The 23,252-nt window shown below is 42.2% G+C and overlaps 1 protein-coding gene across 1 annotated transcript; it reads left to right on the top strand.

The window, feature by feature from the left end:
- The first annotated feature begins 807 nt into the window (after positions 1 to 807).
- Positions 808 to 21,123, top strand: slc9a8 (solute carrier family 9 member 8). Its single transcript, XM_086141501.1, has 16 exons — positions 808 to 1,160; positions 1,944 to 2,125; positions 3,789 to 3,869; positions 4,722 to 4,780; positions 11,016 to 11,099; positions 12,997 to 13,098; positions 13,196 to 13,230; positions 14,069 to 14,212; positions 16,547 to 16,688; positions 16,775 to 16,880; positions 16,978 to 17,094; positions 17,176 to 17,258; positions 17,381 to 17,492; positions 18,153 to 18,373; positions 18,967 to 19,113; positions 20,108 to 21,123. The coding sequence occupies exons 1-16, from the start codon at positions 925 to 927 to the stop codon at positions 20,219 to 20,221; spliced, it is 1,965 nt and encodes a 654-aa protein (XP_085997627.1). The 5' UTR covers positions 808 to 924; the 3' UTR covers positions 20,222 to 21,123.
- Positions 21,124 to 23,252: the final 2,129 nt, after the last annotated feature.

Here is a 23,252-nt window from a genome sequence, read left to right as displayed (position 1 = left end):
AAGCAATATGACTTGATTATAATTGATTATAATTGATCACAATTGATGTATTAATGAATAACAATTATTATTAATACATAATAATAATAATGAATAATAACAAAACCAGTAATTGTTATTTTAAGAAATAATGAACTAAATTAAGTACTATTATTATTATCATTATTGTTAATAATAATAATAATAATCATAATAGTAATACTAAATGTATTCTAATTTATTATCATAAACTATATATTTATAACAGTACATATTGATATGTTATTATTATTATTATTATTTATATATTTTTTTATATATATTTTAAAGGCATCTTATTCAACACTTATATATATATATATGCACAATATACAGATTTAAAAGAAACAATGATACAATATAGTGGTTACATGATAAATGAAAAATATATTGAAAAAAAAAATACAAATATAGCCATGCGTTTTTTGCTGAGTTGTATCGTGTCAGTCTTCGTGGATATGACGTTTTCTCCCTCCTGGCAAATTGTGTTTTTACAAGATCAATGCCTCCTCTGTTGCAGCAGGTATCTGGGGGTGACCGCAGGTAAACAGTTAAACTACAATATCCATGTCCTGTCGTATGGTACACGCCGCACTATGACAAGGCAAATGTGGAACCGAGTACATTTTCATTTTTGTGCAGTTACCGATGTGACATTTGGAAATTTGAAAATATAGCTCGATCATTTTGACAAAATACCAAAGTCTGTATTTCGTGAACTGCTTTGCTCGTGAATCGTACCAAACGTAAAAAACTACAACTCCCAAGAACACGTGCTCAACCAGGAAGTAAAAACTGTAGGTGTCAACATACACACGGCGCTGTCGACATGGAACAGCCTGTGCTTTGCACGAAACGTAGCTTTTGTTTATAAAAAAAAGGAAAAAAGAAAGGGGCTTGTCTGAAATGAAACGCGTTATGTGTCGAATTTGGTTGCTTTGTCTTTTTCTGTCAGTAAACCTCTGCGTGACAGATCGAGTCGTGACGGAAAAGTCGCTGGAGCTGCATGAGAGAGCTGACGACGAAGCAGATGCTGGCCATCAGGATAAGCTTGTGGCCGCAAACCAGCAAACATTAATAAAACATGCCAAAGACGACGGAATCGATTCAAACAGCCCACCGAAGAATGGACAGACTACATGGTTCGAACCAATAGATATTGATTTCCCTCGTGTTTCTTTGGAGTATCTTAGCCCATTAGAGCTAGCTTGCTAGCTAGCCAGCAGCCACTCCATTATCCTGCTGTAGGCTCCAATGTAGTGTATTAGAAGACTTGATAATACATTTTATGTACTACTGATTTTAATTTTTAATACAACCTTTCTATGAAAGATATACCTATTTTATTTACTGAAACAACTATGTGCCTGATATTTTTTTATTCTTTTACTGATTTGTTTCTGTGGAGCACTTTGGATTTGAAATCATCCACACAGATTAGATAAGATTTAACCTTATTGTCATGACAGATGTAGGAGTACTGGGCAACAAGATGCAGTTTATCATCTCACCAGAAGTGCAAAAAAAGCACGAAATGTACAAATGATAAATTATGCTATTCAAAAATATAGTTGAAATGGATATGAAATGGTACATAGTACAAAAAATGTAGACAGAAGCTGCCAAGGGTTACTAAACTAGTGTAGTGTTCAGGGTGGTGCTTGTGTGCAGTTGTAGTAAATGTTGGTCGATCAGTTGTTTTTTTTTGTCAAGTCAGATTATAATAATCTTTTTATTCTTCAAAGATGAACACTCCATTTTTTTAACAGTTGAAAGCTATCTAATTTGTCAATGTTTCAGGCTGTTCTTTAATTTGTACCCTCTGTAATAGGTCATACTAAATGGGAAATAAATGTCATTAAATACGTTTTCAAGGACATTTTACGTCTACTTTGCAAACTTTTAAATTTCTGTTTTTCTTGTAGCAAATCCAACGACTCTGACAGTCAAACCAATGAAACCATCCACTCGACAACACCAGGCACCAAGCCGACAACACCGGCACCCCCGACGCCCAAGCCCATCCTGCCGGTTCAGACGGGCGTCAAAGCCCAAGAAGAAGAGCAATCAAGCGGGTTGACGATATTTTTTAGCCTCCTTGTTATCGGTCAGTGATCTCTTCGCGTTCATTCGTATTATATACGTGTGATTCCTCGCCGTTTTGTGCATGCTATATGTATTACTAACCACGCAAACTTTGAAAGGCAGATGTTAATGTTGTACTTGTGAAAAAGTCTCCCCAATGAAGCGGTGGTCAAGTTGGTTTTGAACATGTCATTTATCGAAAAACAGGATTTGAATCTTCAGCGAGCTAGGCTTATTATCGAATTAATCATGTGGGTGGTGTGAAGAGACTGAAGGAAGTGGGTAACAGAAAGGATATGGTTACACATTAGTTTGCTTATGGCTATGAGGTACTTTTTCAGATCCACTAAGTGCCTCCAGCGCTCTCACTCGTGCTGTTTGAGTCACATGCTCGCAGTGGAAGAGTGTATGCCAAGAACACTGCATCAAATATAGATCGTCAAATACGTTAATGCATCATTAAGACACATTAGATGTCATGTTATCTTCAACTATTTATTCAAAGGTTATTAGTGGCTATAAAAAGACAGAAAACATGTCATTTGTTTCACTGCCTCGAAGGAGTTTCACTTGGTCGTGATCATTTTGGTGGAAAACACCTCTTAATGCAATAACGGAGCCATGCAGGTTTCATTTGCTATCACAGGAAACGCTCTTAACGTGATGCTCAAAATTAGGTGGCGTGTTCTGTACACCCTTTTTTTTTCTCTGAATGTGAACACCGCTAAGCTGTGTGAGCCTTTACTTCATCAATGCATTCACCGTTTCTTTGGATCACCTGATCGAATGAACTCAAGCTAATTGAAAGCCGGAATGGTCAAAAGATGCCTTTGCTATTCTGGGCTTTTCCGTTCATAAAAAATGGGTTAATATACATTATTCAGTGGGAAAACAAGTACCCTAGTGTTGTTATTAGATGTTTTGTTCGAATTGGGGTCAATTATTGGGTCTAAAACGATTGTTTAATTAGTCTGCATATTAAGTGTGCGTGTTTTTTTTTTTTCCCAACCAAGTCTATTTGACCCCATTCTTCAAAATAAGAAGGTCTAATACACTGACTCATTTGATCTCCCCTCCTTCCCGTACAAATCTAATGATCTTTGCGCTTTTAAATCAGGAAATCAGGAAAAACTACTGTATGTCATTTGAGAAAAGAAACCGTCTTTATTATAGTAGTGGACGTTTTCCTTCACAATTTACAGTCTAAAGTCTTCTTCATCTCAAACACTATGTGAAGTTGCACGCAACTTAACATGGTGATCTTACAAGAGAAATTAAATATTTAGTTGAGATATCCGTTGTGGCCGGACAGGATGTAGACATTTTAATAACCACAGACACGTCACGGTGTCATTTTGTACCTCGAAAAGTGAAAAAAAAAAACCCTATCTCTTGCTGAGCAGGCTCTTAAGAGAGCGCCAACCCTTCACGGTGAGCGGTGGCGGATTCAACAGCCTCAGGGTTCGAAGCTTTCAAACATGTTTTTCCGATGAAATGCAATTTCTATAGGCGAAAAGTAGACAAAATTCGAGGCTTTCGGGACGGCAGCCAGAAAGACCCCTTGTATCCTATTTGATAGGATGTGATCGGTCTGATGTAAGTTGGTGTGACACAGCGGTCCAGATCCAGATATGCATGGTTTGTCCTGAATATTCATTGTGAAGTCGCCTCTGCTCTCGCCTCAGGTATCTGCATCATACTGGTTCACCTGCTCATCAAATTCAAGCTGCATTTTCTCCCAGAGAGTGTTGCTGTCGTGTCCCTCGGTAAGTCGCCGTTTCATTCACATCCCTCCACCGTTGGCATTTCAAAGAGCAAGATCTCAAAAATGACAGCGCAAATCGAAGAACGCAGATTTGCGAGTTGTACAGTAACTCCACACGTTGAGAGAAACAATAGGGATGAATAATATCATATCATTTAATTTCATCTTCAAACGCAAGGATATGTGAGTATGGCTGTCCTAATGTTTTGACCTAAGTTGCAAAAAAATAGTATATTCAGATCTTAATTGCCAATTTCTGTCAATCTAGTAAAACCTTTGACAGAGGACAAAACCAAAATGCATCGCGTTCATGTTAAAACCTCAAATGAGGTTACGCCTTGTCTGGTGTTTGCTTTCGGAGGGCTTAAAATCCCACAGCATTGTTGGCTCACGCGTCACAGTGACCAAAGAAACTGCTTCCTCTGAAGCAGGTCTCTACAAAACAGAGATAACACGATCCTTACACGTTTGGGAGACACTGCTTTTCCTTCCTCTCCTTTAAATCTGCTCCCTCATCCTCTTATTGTCTTCCTTCCTCTGCACAAAACCATCAATCTATACATGTGAATGTTTTGATGCGCATGCAGGTCTTTTTTTTTTCTTATCTCTCCTTCTCTGGCGTGTTCGTGTCAAACTCTTGATTAATGTGTTCTGCTGAGCTTTGTAAAAAGTGCTAAAAGCAGTAGAATTTCTCAAAAGATGCCGGCTCTGCCGTCAGACTTTGTTTGGGCGTCTTGATCTCTCAACCAAACAAACACCTTACCCCGCCAGGTTACGTAACACTTGTATTCAGGCCGGTTTCATAAGTAATGTGATAAACTAAAACATTTCTTTTTTTTCTTTTTTCCCCCAGGTATCCTAATGGGAGGTTTCATTAAGATCATTGAGTTCCAAGAACTGGCCAACTGGAAGGTACATGATGATTTGATGTTATTCACAACCTGCCACACAACTCTATCTTATAGATATCTACAGGACGGTTTCAGAAAATTAGAATATTGTGATAAAGTTCAAGGCTATAAAATGTCTTAAGGTCTTAAGACTATATATGTGTATGTGCGCGCGTGTGTGTGTGTGTGTGTGTGTGTGTGTGTGTGTGTGTGTGTGTGTGTGTGTGTGTGTGTGTGTGTGTGTGTGTGTGTGTTTGTATAAAAGAGATATACAGCACAGTCAAGCCTGAAGTGAGTAATTGCAGGTGTGAATGTTTATGTGGGTGTTCCATGTATAATATTTTATTTATGTTAATATGTTTAATTACTGTTATCGTTTTGTTTTGATGAAACAACCATCTAAAGAAATTTGCGCAATTTGCAAAGGGTTCAATTTCATTGAACTTTCTCACACTGTCTAGTTTCACTGCAGGACCTATGTGGATAAACATCTATCGGCTTATTTGATGGTTTTCCGCTTTCGTCAACGTTATGATTTAAGTTGATACTTGAGAATGTCTGTATATCATTGCTTTATTTTCTTTCCACCACATGCGCCTACAGTAGCACAAACAAAAAAATATACAAATCCATAAAGGCCTTCATGCCTGTTGATGCTCCATGGAGTTACGCCAATCATTTCAATTGACTACATTTTTTTCCTCTGCATTTCCCCTTATTTTTAAGTAGCTTTAGGCCCTTTTTTGTGTTTTTTAGAAACAAATCAACCAAATCAAATTTTCCATGGTATGAAACTGAAAAGCAGAAGATGGGAAAACAGATAAACAGAGCATAGGTTGATATATGATGAGTCTCAGTGGATCGCCATTCAACCAGTACGCTCAACGTCAAGCAGCTGAGCTCGGCCCCCCCTTCGGCCAAGAAAATAAAATACATTTCTTCCCGCTGGAACACTCGTTTCTTTTCCTCCTGCGCCGTCCTGTGTTTGCCGTCTCTCCCCGAGCCCCAGTGATTCCTCCTGATGTTTTGTTTTTCTCCCCCTCCCGGTTCTCTCAGCCTTTAATTAACATTCCTTGTTCTCTGCCAGCAAGTGAGAGAATGAATGAACAACAGAGGTAGAGGAAGAGATTCAGTGTGTGTGTGGAAGGGAGCGGGCGGAGGGGGGATAAAAAGGACAGGTTGTGTCAATGTTTTGTACACACAGAGAAACCCATTGTTTTTCGCCTGAGGCCGCGGGGTGTGTCTGAGTCCCTGACCCCCCAGTAACCGGAGACCCCCCCCTTACCACTTTGGCGATTTAAAACCCCCAAATTCTGATTGTATGCCTGCACTGATGAGCTTTTGCACATGCTTCATGTGTTTTATGAACTGTGTGCAGCCTGCATGGAACAGTGTCGCAAACCCGAGCTCATTTGCGTGCACGTGGGTGTGCATTTAGATACCGAGGAAGTCAGGGGCGTGACCAAAAAAAAACAAAAAAAAAAAAACATAGATTTTCTCTCTATTTATTTTTGAGGCAGGCGTGTGCAGCCAGCTCGTCCGGCAAACTGTGTATCTTCTAAGTATTTTTTCCTATATGCTTTTTAAACGCGTCATCCGTCCTCCTCGATGGGTTTTTGCGTCACTCTCACTATGTTTGTTCGCCCGTTCGTGGCTTTTAGCTGGGTGCAGCTTCAAGCTCGGAGCCGCCTTGAAAGCTGCCATTGTCACCTCAAGCCGCTCTTCCAAAGCCGGCCTACTTTGCTCATCTAGTCGGGTTTCTGGACGGCGCTGCCAAACCCCTACGGCATCTCCATATTCTCCATACTAACTTTGCCCTTTTATTTGTGTGTGTTTTCCACCTGAAATCATATCCAGTAATTCATTGCATGAGGGAAAACCATCCCCCCCCTCCCTCTTTTTGTTTTCACCAGTTCCCCCCCTTCTCTCTCTCATCTGCCCATCTCTTTCCCCTGTGCTGTGACACACAATCAAGCAGAAATAACATGCTGCTACAGAATAACACGGCACAGCAGCAGCCATTTGTTTCTTTGACACCGCACACACACACACACACACACACTCAGATACATAGGTGAATACATTTGCAGTTACAATGCTCTCCGGATAACAATGCAGTTTAGTTTAGTTTTTTTTTCAGCGTTCTAGCTTATGCTCCATTTGGACTTGTGCTTTTGTTTTTCCCCTTGGTGGCTACAGCGATGTGTTTTAAGCCCCAAAGGGCAGCGCATACTTTTAATAGACGTCTCCCACGCTGCAAAGAGAGAGAAACACAGGGAGAGTCATTTTAATTATGGTTTCAGGGGGCTTTTTTCCTCATATAGTGATGTCACTGTATGTCAAAGTGGAGCCTTCGGGGAGCCCGTACACTCAAGGTCTCTCCAGTGTTCCTTCTCATACTTCTGTTCTATCTCCCGACCCTCCCGTGTTCTGCGTTCCCTTCATCTGCGGCAGTCTTCTTTTCTTATTTAGTTCAAGCCCTGTCTAGGCTTTTCCCCCAAGATTTCCCATTTTCTGCAGATTTATCTATTTCATCTTCCCTCTTTTTTTTTTTTTTTGCAATATGTATCACCGCTGTCTGTCGGCATCAGTCGTTCTGCAGCATCATTATTCTGCGTCAGGTCTCAGCTTTGCTATTTGTTTCATGAGGAGTCACTTTCCATATTTTGACCTAACATCAAGTATGGTCTATTTAGCAGTCAACATTTCGCTTCTTTTTTTTTTTTTTTTTTTTTTTAAAAAAAGGCATTTTGGTTTCAGGGTAGTTATTCCAGTTATTTATTTGTTTTGCCTTGTGACTTGGTAAACTGCCCATATTTGTGTCAAAACCAGGCAACTCCTCTGCAGACTGGATATGGGGACTTTTCACTCCCTGAAAAATGTTAACTGATGAATTATACTAGAACACGATTATACAAAATTTAGGTCATTATAACACAAATTAGAAGCACTAGCCTCTGGTCAGTTGCATATTTAAATCAGTGTAGATGTGTGCAGAGAGCACAGTATGTCTGCTGGTTCGCTCGTTGTTGGAAAAAGCCGCAGTAAAAATATGTTCTTGCTTGCACGTTAGTATGCAGGTTTACAGCTGAAGAAGTCAGACTGCAAAGCATGCATGGCATACCTTCCCCCGCCTCCACTTTTAATATTCATGCCTGGCCTTCCGCGTTCCCCGAAGGTTGGGGTTTTGTCAGACATAAATATTAAGATAGTTGACCTGGATGTCTCTGTTGTAGAGCTGATTTTCCGTCCAGTGGGTCAGGAAAGAAGACAAGAGCATTACTTTTTACTCCGGCGTACACGCTGTGCCGCCCCTATCCTTGACTTTCCTATTACAGCTTGTTGGCAGTGTAATGTAGATTTGTTTAAAAGCCACATGTCCCACGTGCTCTGACATACTGATTCTTCTTATTATCCAATGACACTTGAATCTTGTTAGCCGTGGGCCCCTGAATTATAAAAGCGTAATGTGCTTTTTGTATATTTTTTTTTCCCCCCAAATGCTGGCTCTTGACGGTCCATGGCAAGCCTTGCTCGCGTGGACCCAGAAGAGCTTGGGTTAATGGATCACACCATTCTCATTGATGCAAGCTCTCAAGTTTGAACCGAGCCACTTAACACACGTTTGAGGGTGTGTTTTTTTTTCCAGCTTCCTCTGAATGAAGAGCGTTTGCTCACATCGATGGCAAACATTTACCTTTTCTCGTCAAACTTGAGTGGAGTGAACATTCCCATCGGGTTTATGATTTGACAGAAAACACAATCATAGTTTGTTGCAGTGGAACGCGGCACGTGTTTGAATGAAATGCATTTTTGCCATTCATATGGGTTTTTCGCTCCTGCAAACACGTGCACAAAATCACAGCAAATGGTTCTGATTTACTCGGATTTTCTCACACGTGGAAGTACTTGCTTGCTACCGTATTTTGCCGACCGTAAGGCGCACTGTGTTTTTTGGCGCAATAGCAATGAACTGGTCCATTTTCATACATAACATGCACCGTGTTTAAGGTGAATGTTAAAACATACGGTATATAAAGCGAGTTTTAGTTCAGTTTAGTCTAACTTTATTCATCTCATTCATCTCGCTTTGTTCTTTAAACTCATTCATATTCATATCACCCTTCATACCATCCGTATCATGTATATAACTACACACTGTGTAAATAACTTACCATAATTTCCTGACTATTGAGCGCTCCTCAATATAAGCCGCACCGGCTAGCCGGTCGCTATCTCGGGCTTCCTCCTGCGCAGTAAAACCGTCAGTCGTCAGAATTTCCCGGTCATTTCATCGGTCCGATGTGACGAGGATAAATGTTTTAGCGGCGTGAAACTCATTACCCCCCCCCCCCCCCCCAAAAAGTCCATATATTAGCCACATCATTGTTTACATGAAAAAAGTTGCGGCTTAAAATCCAGAAATTACGGCATCTATTTATTTGTATTTTCGCAAAATGTCACTGTGCTTGCACAATGGCAATTAAAAAAAAAAATCTTGATCTTGATTCCTGATTCTTCATCATTTTTGTTTTCCTAAGAAACTCCTTTACCTAAGAAACTGATCTTGAATCATCATTCTTGTTTTCCTAAGAAACTATTCCCATCATCTACTGATAGCCTTGAGTTTGACCTCAGCTTCATAAGCATGTCTTTTAACGGTCACCATTTTTGGTGGTCCTCATACATACAAATGTACAGTAGTATGTCGAAGCACTGGAGGTAAGCGTACAAGGTACTGCTCTCTGATTGGTTTATCGTTGCCAGCAATAGTGAAGTTATTGTGAGGTCTGGACAACGTTGTCTACCAGCACTACATAATTAGTTATCTAACATGTCTTGACGTTCCAACCCATATTCAACCGAGGAGCGACTTTAATTCAACGTCCGTGTGTCAGGTGGGAACGGTCCGACGATCAATCAAGCGCAGCGGCTTGGTCGCTTACCAGAGTCGCACTAAAACATTTTGACAGATATTTGAGCGCAGTGTGACACATAAAATTGGTTGCAGGTCAGTTAGAATTCATAAAAAGAATTCATACATCAGGTGCAAGGGGGATTTTGTAAGGATGTAAGGATTTTAAGTGTGCCTTATAGTGTGAAAAAATACAGAACACAGATATCTTATGAGGTTATTAGTTTTGAGATTTAGGTTTTAGCGGTGACTGGATGGAGCAATATAGTCCTGGTCTTTTCTGGCCGTCTGACAGGAGGGCTGACCCTTCTCTAGCCATAACCCACTGCACTGTGAGCAATACCGCCTAATGCATACTAAATATTGAGCTTTTGCATGCACTAATGAGAATTATGCGCATACCCTGAGTTCTACGAGAACACGTGGCGCATCATGCACCGACACACTGGCAGCCCGAGTGCAATGCACGATACCCGTGCACGTTTCAGGGGGCCGGGCCATTCATCCGAGAGGCAACAATGATTTCATTATGTTTCCAAAATGATCAGAAGGCTATCGTCAATGGCTCATTGTGCGTGTGATTCAGAGATCAAAAATGCATTGATGGAAAGGTTTTAAAAGTTTATTTAGGGATACGTATATAAGACTGTCAGTGGTTCTGTTTAGATAAGTGGCAGTTATTCCCCTCAGCAGTCCAGCGAGCGCCTCGTCATCTGGAAGGCAACATCCAAATGCATTTTTTCAGATGAAGGGTTGTGACCGGCAGCTGAAGCCCGGTCTCTTCCTTACCCTTTCCTCTGTGCATGACCAAGTATGAAGTCAGCTGACGATCACCGCTCCTCCCCGTGATCGGTCAAATGAATCGCAGGGAAAAAATTTCCAGAGATTGCATAACAATCACAAGCATATGCGTCGCTCTGCAATGCATTGATAATTTGCTTCGCTGAGTGGAACGAACGGTTTGCGTTCGGATTGAGTGACATTTGATACTTATCGGAAGATGACAAAACATTATTGGATGGGAAAAACTCAGTCAAATGATGTGGCCTTTTGAACCAAAAAAGTAACTAAATTAAAATATTTCCTGTTTACCGTGCTATCACTAGTTTTGCTCTGAGGCTTTGTAATTTATGTTATCTCAAAGTGTTTCTGAATTATTTTACGACACCCACATTGGTTATTTTGTTCCGACCTTCAGTTGCAGTTACTGCTTGTGTGAAGCTGTAATCGTGGATTTAATCACCCCCGCTCTCTTACCCCCTGGTTTTTCTACCCACCCTATTTTTCATACATCAGATGTGTTTTGTTCCTAATGTCATGTTTTTTCGTTTGTGTAAAATAGGAGGAGGAAATGTTCCGACCCAACATGTTCTTCCTGTTGCTCCTGCCACCTATCATCTTTGAATCTGGATACTCTTTGCATAAGGTACGACGGAGCACATGAAATCCAAACATTTATGCCAGCTTATTTGAATAATAACTCATCCATAATGTTTTGAATAAAGAATCATAAGCATATAGTCAAAAGAAAGTGAGCTGTAATAATTTACTAACTGTTACTCAAACCGTTACCTCCGACCTGAGCTGTGACTTATAAACGTGACTTTTAATTTTTGTGCTATCTAATGTCCATTTCAACTATAATGTTATTTGGCATAGCTTCTCTGCACATTTCTACTTGCAAATTATGTCCATAGTTCCTGCTTATAGCCCACTATATTTAATGTACAGCTTTGAGAATACTAATAGAGAAGTACAGAGAAGGCTAGAGGGAGCTGCATTGTGTTTTTGTAGACCTAGAAAAAGCATATGAAAGGGTGCCAAGAGAGGAACTCCGGTATTGTGCGAGGAAATCTGAAGTGTCAGAGATGTATGTTAGACTGGTGCAGGACATGTATGCTTGCTGTGGGGTAAAAGTTCAAGGTGGAGGTGGGACTCCATCAGGGAGCAGCTCTGAGCATCTTATTGTTTGCGGTGGTGATGGACAGGCTGACAGATGAGGTTGGACAGGAATTGCTACGGACCATGATGTTTGCAGATGGCATTGTGATCTGTAGAGAGAGCAGAGAACAGGTTGAGGAAAATTTAAAGGGGTGGAGGTATGCGCTGGAAATGAGAGGAATGAAGGTTAGTCGCAGCAAGACAGAGTATATGTGTGTGAATTAGAGGAACCCGGTTGGAACAGTGAGGCTACAGGGAGTGGAGATCAAGAAGCTGGAGGATTTCAGGTACTTGGGGTCAACAGTCTAGAGCATCGGAGAATGTGGAAAAACGGTGAAGAGACGGGTTCAAGCAGGTTGGAATGGGTGGAGAAAAGTGTGAGGGGTACCATGCGATAGAACACTATCAGCCAGAACAAAAGGAAAAGTGTACAAGACAGTGGTGAGACCAGCGATGCTGTATGGACTAGAAACGTTTGCAATGACGAAAAGACAGAAGACAGAGCTGGAGGTCGCAGAGATGAAGATGCTAAGGTTCTCTTTGGGAGTGACCAGGATGGAAAGGATCAGGGATGAGTCTATCAGAGGATCAGCACATGTTTTGGAGAGAAGGCAGAGAAGCCAGACTGAGATTGTTGGGTCATGTACAGAGGAGGGATAGAGAATATATTGGTAGATGGATGCTGGAATTGGAGCTGCCAGGTGAGAGGTCTCGAGGAAGACCAAAGAGAAGATTTATGGGCGTGGTGACCGAGGACATGAAGGCAGTTGGTGTTAGCGAGGAGGATCCAGAGAAGATGGAGAACACTGAGCTGTGGTGACCCCTGAAGGAAAAAGCCCAAAGGAGAAGAAGAATCTCTCTATATAATTTGTTCATAGTTCCTAAACTGTTAATCACCTGCAAGTTATCGACATAATATACCATGTATCTGCACCTGCTGCTTTTTTGGTGAGATACTAAACGGCATTTCATTGCCGTGTACTTGTACATGTGTAATAACAAGCAATTTGAATCTAATCTGATTTAGATAAACCTCTGTCTCTGGCCGGTTAATCTACCAGACTCACAACATTTATGTTCTCGTCTTTTCTTTTGCTGCATTGTTTCATGTCAGGCCACAAAAACCCCAAAACACACCCGGTATTTAACCCTTCGTCGTCTTTTTTTTTGACACCGTTGGCATGTTGGTGTCTCTGAGCACAATGAGCCGGTGTCTAAAACGTGGTGAAACAGCTATTAAATTGTGTAAAGGCTAATAAATGCGAGACATACTTGTCCGTGCTCTAAAACCGAAGCTTGCGCCATCGCTTGTAAATGCCCTGTAACTGAAAACACATTTCACAGCGGAGTCTTCGACGCTAAGTCATATCTCTGTATATCAGGGCAACTTCTTCCAGAACATCGGCTCCATCACCCTCTTCGCTGTTATCGGCACGGCGATTTCCGCCTTTATCGTCGGAGGAGGTATCTATTTCCTCGGACAGGTAGGTGTTTTTAGATCCGCCGCCCAAGCCTTTTCAGATAGTTTCTTGCTTCACAGATAACTATCGAAACTATTGTTTGTTTTCTTCTCCCTCTCAGGCTGATGTGATATACAAGATGACCATGACTGATAGGTGAGCGTCTGGATTTTTTTTTTTTTTTTTTTTTTTCTTCCAAGAATGCATTCTAGAGCAGCAACGCTTGCTGGAATCATAAAGTCGAGACCGAAGGAATGAGGCCAGCGAAACACAATCGCTCACCTTGTAGTGAGATAATGGAGATGCCAGAGATACCTGGAATGTAAATAGTGCGATAGTCCACACCCATACTTTTCAAAAGAGGCTTAGAGGTTGCTTTAATTCTCAAGTGTTTGCTCATCGCTGCGCATTCAGCACAAGTGCGCGTCCCGGATCCATCGCGAGCTTTTGCCAATTCATTTCCTGCAAGGAAGAGGGTATTTGCCCGCATGCGTGAAATCTCAACGGACTCCAGACAGATTTGAAAGACGTGAATGGGATTCCAGAAGATGAAATACCCAATAAGAACAGAGAGGATAAGTTAAGTATCGGTACGCTCATTTTGGGCTGTTTGTACTGCATGTACACGCACAAACAAAATCGGACATTCGGAGATTTGTTTTCAAGCGCAGGCGATAATGCGATATATTCCCGGCTCCCCCCAGTGTGTCCAAGTGTTATTGAGCAAGACACTGAACCCTGAACTGCTCCCCAGAGAACGAGTTTCCCCACGGGGATTAATAAAGGATAAATTATCAGTAAAAGACATTTCACTCCTTCTGATGCCACTTTCCATTTCTATTTCTAAAGCGTATGTGATGCAATAAGCAATCTGCATCTATTGATGTAACAAGTAACAGGGCTTTGGAAATGCAGATTTTTTGCCCCTTCAAGCGAAGCTTCGAACGACCGCGTCGCCTTCCTGTAACTCTTAAAACTGACTGTCGTGTCTTAGCTTTGCCTTCGGGTCGCTGATCTCCGCCGTGGACCCCGTCGCCACCATCGCCATCTTCAACGCCCTCAATGTGGACCCCGTGCTTAACATGCTGGTGTTCGGCGAGAGCATCCTCAACGACGCCGTCTCCATCGTCCTGACCAAGTAAGCGCTTCCTCCGTCCCGGCTGTTTTATTTCCCCCGTAGATGTATTTCCATACGATTTGCCCGTTAATGATGCTCGACCGCGCTCGTCACAAAAGCGTCCGTGTGGATTTTGCGATCGTTACATAAATCCCCGGCACGTCGGCGTCACAATGGACCGACAGAAACTCGGCGCCCTTGAAGAAGAAGCGTTATAGAGGCGTCTTTGTCTGCGTCGTTATAGGAATTAGCAGCAGGCTAATCTGGAGACGTTCAGGTACAGACACGTGAAAACGACCAGCGTTTTGACATTTAAATAGTGATTATTGTGAGTGTTAAACAGATGAATTTAGCATTAAAGGTTAAATTATACAAATATAAAACATATTTTCAGATGGAAATGAGACAAAAAGTTTAGGTTGACCGTCCCTTCAGAAAACTACTGCACTCTGAGCCACAGCAGTAAATATTTAATATTTAAGAAGTAAATATGACTTTTCCTGTTTGCCTTTGCAGAGAACACTGCAACTTAAAATTAAGAGTGTCATTGACTTACCCTCAAGAAACAGCTTTCGCAAAAGATGATGGGTTTTTATATAAAATCAGAATCAGGATACTTTATTGATCCCCAGGGGGGAAATTGCTTTTTGTTGGCTCCTGCTACAGAGTAAAGTGGGGAAGAATCAAATCAGAACTCTGTATAAAAATAAGAATAAAGTTGAGAATAATAAAATTAAAACAAAAAAAAAAACGGTAAAGATCAAAATAAATAAATAAAAATAAAGTTGAAGTCAAGGTGCAGTGTAAAGTGGGGAAGAATCAAAATAGAACTCTACATGAAAATAAAGAATAACAAATTATCAAAATAAAGTTAAAAAAAGAACAGTAACGATCCGAATAAATAAATAAAAATAAAGTTATAAAATATAAATAAAGAATAAAATAGTGAAAAATAAAAACAAAGTTAATGTATGTAAAAATGTATATAACGCTTTCATATGTGTATTCACAAGTACATGTTTATGATTACATGTAGTAATTATAGATATAAATCAGGGTTGCTGCACAGGAAAACAGTCGTTACACAGAAGACAATGGTAGGATTGCACATACGGAGAATTTCTGGCCATGACAGCCAACTGACGCTGAGGGTGCGACACGCAGCGTCACGCAGAGTCTGATGGCGGGAGTGATTTCCTGTGGCGCTCGCTGGTGGCGGGATTTCGAGATTCCGCTGGAACCTACAATCACAGACTTCGGTTTTATTTCTTGTGTCCGTGCTAAATATGCATACTGGATTTCCGGTACTGAGTACAAGGCAGGTAGGTGTCCCTCGGCCGCCCACATGTGTGTGGCATAAATGTGATGAAAGTTGTTGCAAACGTGCCGGACCAGTTTATTAAAAGTATCACATTCGCCAAAGTGTCATGGCGGGATCGGACTGTGTCAGAAGACGTTTGGCCCGACGCGCTTACGCATAGAAAAACCTGACAGACGGGTCGATTGAAAAACAGTTGGCAGAATTTCCTGCTCTTCCTCCCCTCCCCTCCCCTCAACGCGCTAAATACGAGAAGCGATCCCGAGGGGTTTTCCTCTTCCTCGGAAACTAAATGAATCCCTGAATAAAAGATTAGCCGGGCAGCCTCGGCTCTTGACTATGCGGCCCACTTGCTGCCCGGCAGCTGATGCATTCACCCGGGAGTTCGATAACTTTTATAATATTTAACTAGGTGTTTTCTCACTGGTTAGTCAAGATGATGAACCAGTTAAACTGTACGAGACACTTTCTGGTGTTCAAGCAGAACCACATGCAAAATATTCATAGTGTATCTGCACTCTGCAGATGAATTTGACACAAGTGCAGTTATTATTTCAGATAAAGGACAATATTTGCACTTCACGTTGACCGATTGATTACAGTCGTTTAACTTTTTGCAGATTTAAAATTTAATTAAAATATTTACTTATTTTCCGAGACAGACAAAATATTTATTTATTTATTTGTCTATTAATGTGTTTTTTTTTTTTTTTTTTTTTTTTTTTTTTTGATTAATTTTTTTTTAGTTTGCGCATTAAATGATGTATTTTGTAGATTTAAAACGACATGATTCCTACACTGATGATATTAATGCGCGGACATCCGAGTCAATTGTATCTCCGGCTCAGTTGTGCACAAGCTGATGCGGCAAAGCCTTTTAGTGACTTAGCAAACAGGATTGTGATCCTCACTTTTAATCCACACAGGCCCGCGTTTGACTCTCCATGCTTTTGCTGCCGTCCAGTGTCAGATTCTGGGCATTACAGCCCGATGCTCCGTCAGTAACCCCTCTGTTTTTTTTTTCTTCGGTCTCGCAGCACAGCGGAGGGTTTCTTTTCCCGCTCGGACAACTCCATGGTTACAGGCTGGGAGACTTTTCTGCAAGCGCTGAGTTATTTCCTGAAGATGTTTTTCGGCTCGGCCGCACTGGGGACTCTCACCGGACTCATCTCGGCAATCGTATCCACATCTGTGAATGTCGGCCACGCAGCGCGGATACATTGAAATGGAAAAAAAAAAAAAAAAAGCCTTGACTTATCTACCAGTTTCTGAAGCACTTTGACTTGAGGAAGACTCCTTCACTGGAGTTCGGCATGATGATCATCTTTGCGTATCTTCCCTACGGCTTGGCAGAAGGCATCAAACTATCCGGTCGGTTTACTCCCGAGAACGAATCTTAGGTCCGAATATTCGAATATTCCCCGCCGCTCCACCTCGTCGCTAATTTCCCATTTTTCTGTACATGCAGGCATCATGTCGATCCTGTTTGCAGGAATCGTGATGTCTCACTACACCCACCACAACTTATCCCCCGTCACCCAGATCCTCATGCAGCAGACGCTGCGCACCGTGGCCTTCATGTGCGGTCAGTAAATTCTCGTGTTTTTTCCTCTTTTTTTTTTTTTTTTCCTCCGGTTTCAACTTTTCTCTTTTCTCTCGTCCTCAGAGACATGCGTGTTTGCGTTCCTGGGTTTGTCCATATTCAGCTTCCCCCATAAGTTTGAAATATCTTTTGTCATCTGGTGCATAGTAAGTGTTTTTCCCCACATTATATGAATGCCGTCTATCAATTGATCAAACTTCACGTATCTTTCCGAGTGTCTTCGTCCTCCAGCCGCCTCGGACGTGACCGCATTTCGTTTCCTCCGCAGGTCCTGGTCCTCCTCGGTCGAGCGGTGAACATCTTCCCGCTGTCGTTCCTGCTCAACTTTTTCAGAGACCACAAGATCACGCCCAAGATGATGTTCATCATGTGGTTCAGCGGTGAGACGATACAGTCGGCGTGCCGGAATAACAGCCGCTGTTTTCGACATCGATCAACTTAGGGCACGTTAATTGGCGCAGAAACACTAAAACCAAGGAAAGTGCAATACGTGGTCGTCGGATCCTTTTCACAGTGAGAGCTGACCGTTTTCTGCCGTGTTTATTTACAGCCTGAGCTGAAATAGGCACCCGTTTGTCTGGGGTATCGAGGCAGTTTAGCTTAGGATTGTCGAGCAAATCCAGGACATTTGACTTTTTTGGCCGTGGACTTTGGGCCATGATTGAGCCGTCAGGGTTTTGTGAATCAATATTCGGTCGGTGCGTCGCGACAACAACGCGAAGGCGACTTCCGCTGCCAACGGAGCTCAAAGGATTGGCGACCGGCAGGTCAAATGTATTTTGTAAAAAGCAAAATGTCAACAAACAATTGGTGTTCAGGGGCTTTTTGTCCGCTCGGCAACGGCCTTTCCACCCACCGCTTTACCGAGGAGAATTATCAGCTCTCAGACCTCAGAGGGCGAATTCTAGGTGATTCTAATGTGATCCTCAAACATCTCCTCGCAGCCTCTCAGATCAAAACATCGATCTCACCCGTCAAATCAAAAAATGTGTTTTTATGAAACAACCACTCGGCTGATTCCCTCCCTCCTTTCCGGGTAGGCCTGAGAGGTGCGATCCCTTACGCCCTGAGCCTCCACCTGGGGCTGGAGCCCATCGAGAAGCGCCAACTGATCGGCACCACCACCATCATCATCGTGCTCTTCACCATCCTCTTCCTGGGGGGCGGGACCATGCCGCTCATCCGGATTATGGACATCGAGGACAGCCAGTCACGGCGGAAGAACAAGAAAGACATCAATCTCAGCAAGACTCAGAAAATGGTAGAGGATTAAGCCTTTGATTACACACACACACACACTTGTGGACACACTCTTTGCTGGATTGATTCTAGCTGCGCCGTCGTCTCATCCAGTGCCATCAGAGGTGGAAAAACACCGGAGGGTTGAGTCGGATTTCCAGCAGAGCGCACAACTCTTAAAAAGGAGCGCTAGCAAACTTCCCAACTTGGACAATAAATCTGAATAAGAAGAATTGACTTTTTTTTGGGGGGGGAATTACATCCAATCATTTAGGTAGTCCAGTGTGTGTGTGTGATGTCTCGTCATAATTTACACGTTTAAAGTCTTTTTCAGAATCGACAGTTCTGTCACGGTCACGCCGTCCTCTGTTTTCCCCGCCGGCGCTCACGTCCTCTCTGATGTGCCTTCTTACGTCTGCGAACCCTGATCTTTCTTCATTCATCTCTTCTGTGATTTAGACTCCCGACTTTTTTATTCCCTCACCTTGCTCTCGTCTGCAGATTCTTTCTTTTTTCTCCCCCCCCCACCGCTCGCCTCGTTGACCTTTCTCTTTTCATTTCTCCCCCTTCTATCGGACTCCCCGATCCCCTTTTGCCTTTTGCACTTCCGCCCAGGGCGATACAATCGAGTCGGAGCACCTGTCCGAGCTGACGGAGGAAGAGTACGAGGCTCAGATTTACCACAGGCAGGATCTGAAGGGCTTCATGTGGCTCGACGCAAAGTATCTGAACCCCTTCTTTACGCGCAGGCTCACCCAAGAGGTAAGGGATGTGTGGATGGATGAATATCTAACAGTCGGACCTTGACTTTGGTGTTTTGCACCGCTTTGCCATTTTTGCACAACCGACCACCGTCTCACTTTTTATTTTTCACTTATTTAATGTCTTGTCACATCTTTAGCACCGCCGATCAAAGCAAATTCCTCGTCGTTATAAAATTACTCCTAAAAAAAAAAAAAAAATTCCGATACTGAATTTGCTACGGGACCGAGCTCCGGACTCAGTTTGCTCGTGTATCAAATTCAATTTCCCAGTTAAAGCGATTTGAAACACTTTTAATCCAGCCTGTTTTTAAATAATAAAAATGTACTTAATGAATAATCGATCACGTATAAGAATAATAGGACATAATAAAAGAGAATATAACATAAACTGGTCTTATTAAGTGTATTTATGATGAAGATCGGACGCGGATGCTGGAGGCTGCGGCGGAAGAGATCTGAGTTTTTACACACTTGATGCTAGATTTTGTTAAATATAACTTGAACACTTTGCTGCGCTTTATGGCTAATCTTCATTTGGCGACGGAGTGAACGCCGTTTCTCTTTTTAAAAGGATCAAACCGTTCCCGACCGGCTTTGAATGACTCCGACAGCTCGTCCGTTGACGTTCCCTCCGTTTGCCGCACACAATCCCCTAAAATGTCTCGTGACGATGACGCTATTGGTCACTTTATCTCACTTTATCTCCATATTTTCGTCAACAACACACACACACACACACCAGCTCGCTCATGTGGTGGACCCTCTTGACTGTTAGACCGCCCGACCGTTTTTAAACACTCGCTCATAACTCAGATCTCGGCTCGGACAATAAAAGAAAAAAATGTCCGACTCGTATCTTGGAAAATTTGTAAATCGATGCGCTCATAAGTTAAGGTTCCGCTGTATTTATTATATTGTTACTAGCGTTCCGGTGCATTTCACTGTTCTTTACTGGGTGTCAACCACTGAACTTTGTTTATTGCGTCCAATAGGATTTGTTACACGGCCGGATTCAGATGAAGACGCTCACGAACAAATGGTATGAAGAGGTTCGCCAGGGGCCTTCGGGCTCCGAGGACGACGACGACGAAGCCGAACTTCTCTGAACTCCATGAATGGACGGCGTTACTGTGAAAGTGTGTGTCTGTTTCTGTGGCTCTCACACACACACACACAGACACACACACACGCTTGCATTCACCTGAAGTCTCCGTATATTTCACTGTGTCCAATCGCATTGTTTACTCGTAACGAAGCTGGATGGGAAACCACCGGAAGCGAAAGAAAAAAACAACTTTGCGTTTCCTTCCCCGGAATCCCGGTGATTCTCCGCTCACTAAGAAAATTGCATGACGCAGGTCACCGACACGGAAAACAGCTCACGAAGATGAAATACACATTTCTTTTTTTTTTTTTTTTTGCATAAAGCAATAACCCGAGCACCTTCACTTTTGTATCGCCTGTAGCTGTGCAGCATGAGTGTATTTAAGGATTACTTGAAGTTTTAGTTGTTTTTTTTTTCTCGTTTGTGCCACCATAACACCGCTACAGGCTCGAACCCTCAGAAACGAGTTTTAAGACGTTTAATAGCATCTCCTGACACGTTACGGGAAAGTGAAACGTCGGTGAACATTTCAAAACAGTACATTACTAGCGTACGGGATGACAGCGCAGTGAAGGAAAGGGAAATAGCTTTCAATTCCCCCCAAAATGTTTGATTCCCCTGAAATTAGATTGCCTTCATCTCTTGGTATTCAGGTTACAGGCCAATACACTGTATCAAAGTAGAAGATGAAATCTTTGTTATTCTATCGTCCGCTGCGGATTTCTGTGGAAGACCGGCACCGATGAATGTTTGGGGGAAAACTGGAAATAGGGTCTGTTGAGTTACTGTAATTGTTTTCTATTTATTTATCAAATGATTTTGTGCTTTTTGTTGGATATAGGCTTTTATACAAGCTCTATGAGCATCGCAGAAGAATCTATAATAAATCACATTAATATTCTACGTGTCGTATCGGTTCTTTCGGTCGCAGAAATGCCTTGTGATTTGAGTGGACTGATTTTTTTAAAAAAAGGTCAGTGACTATGTGACTGAAATGCAAGTGTGGATGGAAAATGATAAAATATTGAATATTTTTCAAAGCTGTTATGAAACTGCATTAGTACGATAATAACTGAAAATGATAAAGCACCCGTCAATAATAGAAACTATTTGTATGAAGTTATAATGTTGCTGATGCTTCTCTTTATTATTGGAATTTATCTTATTTTATAAGTCAGGCGCCAATGAATTTTTTTTTTTTTTTGAACATTTATTAGAACAGGTTCCTTAACAGTCACACACATTCTTACAAAACCTCATAACAAGATACACATTATACAATATTCTTTATAGGTCACTTATTTCCTCACTAGCAAGCGAAAAATAAAATAAAATAAAATAAAATAAATAAAAAAAAAAAAAAAAAAAAAAAACAAAAACATCTAACTCAGTCAAATAGAGATAATATCTTCAACTCTCCAAATATTTTTTAATGGGTGCCCATTTGTCAAGATATAGGTCTGTCTGAAGTCGTAAGTTTACTGTTATGCGTTCCGTGCAGTTTACATCCTTCAGCCTCTGGGTAGGTGGGTCTGGGTTTGAGCCAGTTTACTGTGATCATTTTATGTGCAATTCATAGAAGAACTCTAAGCGAAAACACCTGGTTTTTCCTTAAATCGCTTGTTGATGCTGTACCCGTAATAAGGTGCCAATTAATATATCGGAAAGCGGAAAAGACAGGGAGCTGCTCGCCCTCTGAATATTTTAAATACATAGAAAGGTTAATATGTGGTCATGCTGGGAAGCATATCCTCCTGACCTATGGGCCGCGGGCTCGCGTCTGACAGAGGAAGACCGAGCGTACGTATTCTGAGACCCCTGGTGGGAAATCAGCGGGCGTATCGACGAGGTTATGACGGCGCCGAACCGCAGGATTGCCTTCCTGTGTGTCCGAGCACTTTGATTATTGATCGCCGTGATTGTTGTCTTTCGAGACAAAAGTCAATATTTGGTTTAAAAGACTGAAAAGAAAAAGGTGGAAACCGTGGCTTGTAGAGAAATATGAGAAGTAACTAGATAATGTCATTCAAAGAGTCAAAGAATTTACTTGTTTTGTTTGTAATGACTCTTATCAAACAGCAGGGGGGCCCAAATCCACAGTTAATCGACATAAAAGCGTCCCTGCGACAGGAGGAGAGCGTTTCATCGGGTTTGTTAAGAACTTGCACATTTCGGATCATGAATCCATGAAATGCGTTGGACGGTAACAATGCCAAGCGAGTTTGTTTTCATTTTCAGCACAACCGAAGCATGGCGGTCGGTTCTGTCTGCAGAGAGCTCGTGTTTCACCTTCAACCCCCAAACAGGTTTGTCAGGAATTGTTTTTTTTTTTTTTTTTTTTTTTTACAGATGGCACATTAACCGTCTGAGTATAAATAATTAAAAGGGATCCAGAAGAGCAATGAAAAAGCTAATTATGCAGAATCACAAACACCCCAGAAAAGGCTAATCTGTTGGTTTAACGGACAGCTGCTCACCGGGGGACGCGAGGCGTCGAGTTCCCTCTCAGGTTCGGGATCTGCACTCGGCGTTTCCCCCTCCGCTGTCTCAATTTAGCCTCTTTTGCGCTTGAAAGCACAAATAGATCTTCTTCTGTGATAGCGAGGGAGGGGTCACCGGGTGAAATGAACTTCGAGACGGACCGGCTGATTGATGGACGGATGGATAAACAGAAAGCTCGACGGCCTCCCGCCGCGTGGCGGCTGAAAACACGGGGGCCGATTTTAATGAGAGAAGGTAATTACCTTCCTAATTTGCATAGGCGAGGGAGTGATCTCGCACCGGCGTGGTGATCGCTCCCGGTCACGAACATATGCTCGTGCTTGTACGTGCACAAATACGTGCCGGTATGCCAGAGGTCCTGGTTAACATAACGGCGGCGGAGGATTTCACACTGATTAAGGTGCTCTTCTGTGAATTCATTGGCCGCTGATCTGAAATGAGCAGCTGCGGCGTCTTCGCCGTGTTGCCGTTTCCATCCCTACGAGGCAGAAATAATTGTTGTCTTTTGTGTCGCCACGTCGTTTCCTAAA

This window comes from Fistularia commersonii, chromosome 34 (assembly GCF_037954325.1).
Source record: "Fistularia commersonii isolate RoL2024-O1a breed Wild chromosome 34, RoL_Fcom_v1.0, whole genome shotgun sequence".
Taxonomy (NCBI): Eukaryota; Metazoa; Chordata; class Actinopteri; order Syngnathiformes; family Fistulariidae; genus Fistularia; species Fistularia commersonii.
The sequence above is the reverse complement of the archived record's forward strand: the minus strand, read 5'-3'. Positions and strand labels throughout refer to the sequence as shown.

Bases quoted from the DNA above. Each gene is read 5' to 3' on its own strand.
- slc9a8 (XM_086141501.1), top strand. From the start codon at position 925: ATGAAACGCGTTATGTGTCGAATTTGGTTGCTTTGTCTTTTTCTGTCA. The intron at 14,213-16,546 runs GTAAGCGCTTCC...TCGGTCTCGCAG, and splicing joins GTCTCCATCGTCCTGACCAA to CACAGCGGAGGGTTTCTTTT. The intron at 17,259-17,380 runs GTAAGTGTTTTT...TTTCCTCCGCAG, and splicing joins CTTTTGTCATCTGGTGCATA to GTCCTGGTCCTCCTCGGTCG.